Here is a 1,306-nt window from a genome sequence, read left to right on the forward strand (position 1 = left end):
GATTCCAGGACCCTGGGATCATGACCCAAGCCGCAGGCAGATGCTTAACCATCTGAGCCACCCAGGCACCCTACCCTGAAGCATTTTAAAAGATATTTGGCTTGGGTCATGATCCTGAAGTGCCGGGATCGAGTCCCATGTCGGGCTCCCTGCTCAGTGGGGAGTCTGCTTCTCCCTCTGACCCGCCCCCCTCTCATGCTCTCTCTCTCTCATTCTCTCTCTCTCTCAAATAAATAAGTAAAAATCTTTAAAAAATAAAAAATTAAGCCACGTGACCGCCGCCAGCCTTAAGGAGAGCGGGCACCTGGACGCTGGGCGCAGCCCTGCCCGCCGCTCCTCCTCCGCTCGTCGCTCCTCTTCCGTCCGCCGCCAGCATGATGTGCGGGGCGCCCACCGCCTCGCAGCCCGCCACGGCCGAGACCCAGGCCATCGCCGACCAGGTTAAACCCCAGCTGGAAGAACGGGAAAATAAGAAGTATGCTACATTTAAGGCTGTGGAGTTCAGAAGCCAGGTGGTCGCAGGGATGAACTACTTCATCAAGGTTCAAGTTGACGATGATGAGTTTGTGCACCTTCGAGTATTTCGAAGTCTTCCACACGAAAACAAGCCTGTGGCCTTGTCCAGCTATCAGACCCACAAAGCCAGGCATGACGAGTTGGCGTATTTCTAGTTCCCACTCTGAATAGGGCTTGTCCATGTGGTTCTGTCCTCTGTGAACGTGTCTGGGATCAAAAATGTCGTTTCTACACGGGGCCACTTGCGGGGGGGGGATGTCACCATCTCTTTTGCGACTCTGTTCCTGACTTTCAGCGGGAGAGACAAAGTCAACACAGGCACTGATCTTAATTACTGTTAGAGAGGGCTTATATTCTCTTTAAATACATATTTTTAAATCTTTATGAACTTAAAAAAAATAAAAATTAAAAATTAAAAAAAGATATTCAACTTTTCCCATAATAAGAGAAATATGCAACTTAAAACCATACTGAGATGTTATTTTTCACCTACCAGATTGGCAAAAAAGTAGTATAATCCCTCGAGAATAGAAACAACATATATATTTACCCTTTAACCTAACAATGGCAATTTTAGTAACTTACCCTGAATATAAACGTGGAAGAGTACAGAAAAAAAAAACATTGTACAAAAGTCAGATACAAGGTTATTTATTGTGTTATTGTAATTGCAACATATTGGAAGGACCTAAGCGCCCATACATAGGAGATAGGTTGCAGACTATGGTACATTCACACATTAGAATAATTTGAAAGAATAAGGACGATCTCTATGAATACATATGGAGTG

General features: G+C 45.3%; 1 protein-coding gene across 1 annotated transcript; it reads left to right on the top strand.

Moving 5' to 3' along the window:
* The first annotated feature begins 276 nt into the window (after window positions 1–276).
* Window positions 277–915, top strand: LOC113939833 (cystatin-B-like). Its single transcript, XM_027626459.1, has one exon. The coding sequence runs from the start codon at window positions 375–377 to the stop codon at window positions 669–671; it is 297 nt and encodes a 98-aa protein (XP_027482260.1). The 5' UTR covers window positions 277–374; the 3' UTR covers window positions 672–915.
* The last annotated feature ends 391 nt before the right edge of the window (window positions 916–1,306 follow it).

This window comes from Zalophus californianus, chromosome 4, assembly GCF_009762305.2.
Source record: "Zalophus californianus isolate mZalCal1 chromosome 4, mZalCal1.pri.v2, whole genome shotgun sequence".
Lineage (NCBI taxonomy): Eukaryota > Metazoa > Chordata > Mammalia > Carnivora > Otariidae > Zalophus > Zalophus californianus.